The 468-nt window shown below is 40.6% G+C and overlaps 1 protein-coding gene across 1 annotated transcript; it reads left to right on the top strand.

The window, feature by feature from the left end:
• Positions 1-4: 4 nt before the first annotated feature.
• Positions 5-463, top strand: LOC108254351 (bypass of stop codon protein 1-like; the record flags this gene model as incomplete). Its single annotated transcript, XM_017449357.2, has 1 exon — positions 5-463. A coding segment is annotated over one exon (459 nt), but the record flags the coding sequence as incomplete, so codon positions are not given.
• Between the last annotated feature and the right edge of the window lie 5 nt (positions 464-468).

Raw genomic sequence — 468 nt, 5'->3', positions numbered from 1 at the left:
TACCACAACAAACAGTCCCGAATCTGAAAGTACTACGACAAATAATCCAGAATCTGAAAGTACTACAACCAGTAGTCCCGAATCTGAAAGTACTACAACTAGTAGTCCCGAATCTGAAAGTACTACAACTAGTAGTCCCGAATCTGAAAGTACTACAACTAGTAGTCCCGAATCGGAAAGTACTACAACCAGTAGTCCCGAATCTGAAAGTACTACAACCAGTAGTCTCGTATCTGAAAGTACTACAACCAGTAGTCTCGTATCTGAAAGTACTACAACCAGTAGTCCAGAATCTGAAAGTACTACAACCAGTAGTCCAGAATCTGAAAGTACTACAACCATTAGTCCCGTATCTGAAAGTACTACAACCAGTAGTCCCGTATCTGAAAGTACCACAACAAACAGTCCCGAATCTGAAAGTACTACGACAAATAATCCAGAATCTGAAAGTACTACAACCAGTAGTCC

Source organism: Diaphorina citri, unplaced genomic scaffold, assembly GCF_000475195.1.
Source record: "Diaphorina citri unplaced genomic scaffold, Diaci psyllid genome assembly version 1.1 scaffold53289, whole genome shotgun sequence".
In the NCBI taxonomy this organism is placed as follows: Eukaryota; Metazoa; Arthropoda; class Insecta; order Hemiptera; family Psyllidae; genus Diaphorina; species Diaphorina citri.
The sequence above is the reverse complement of the archived record's forward strand: the minus strand, read 5'-3'. Positions and strand labels throughout refer to the sequence as shown.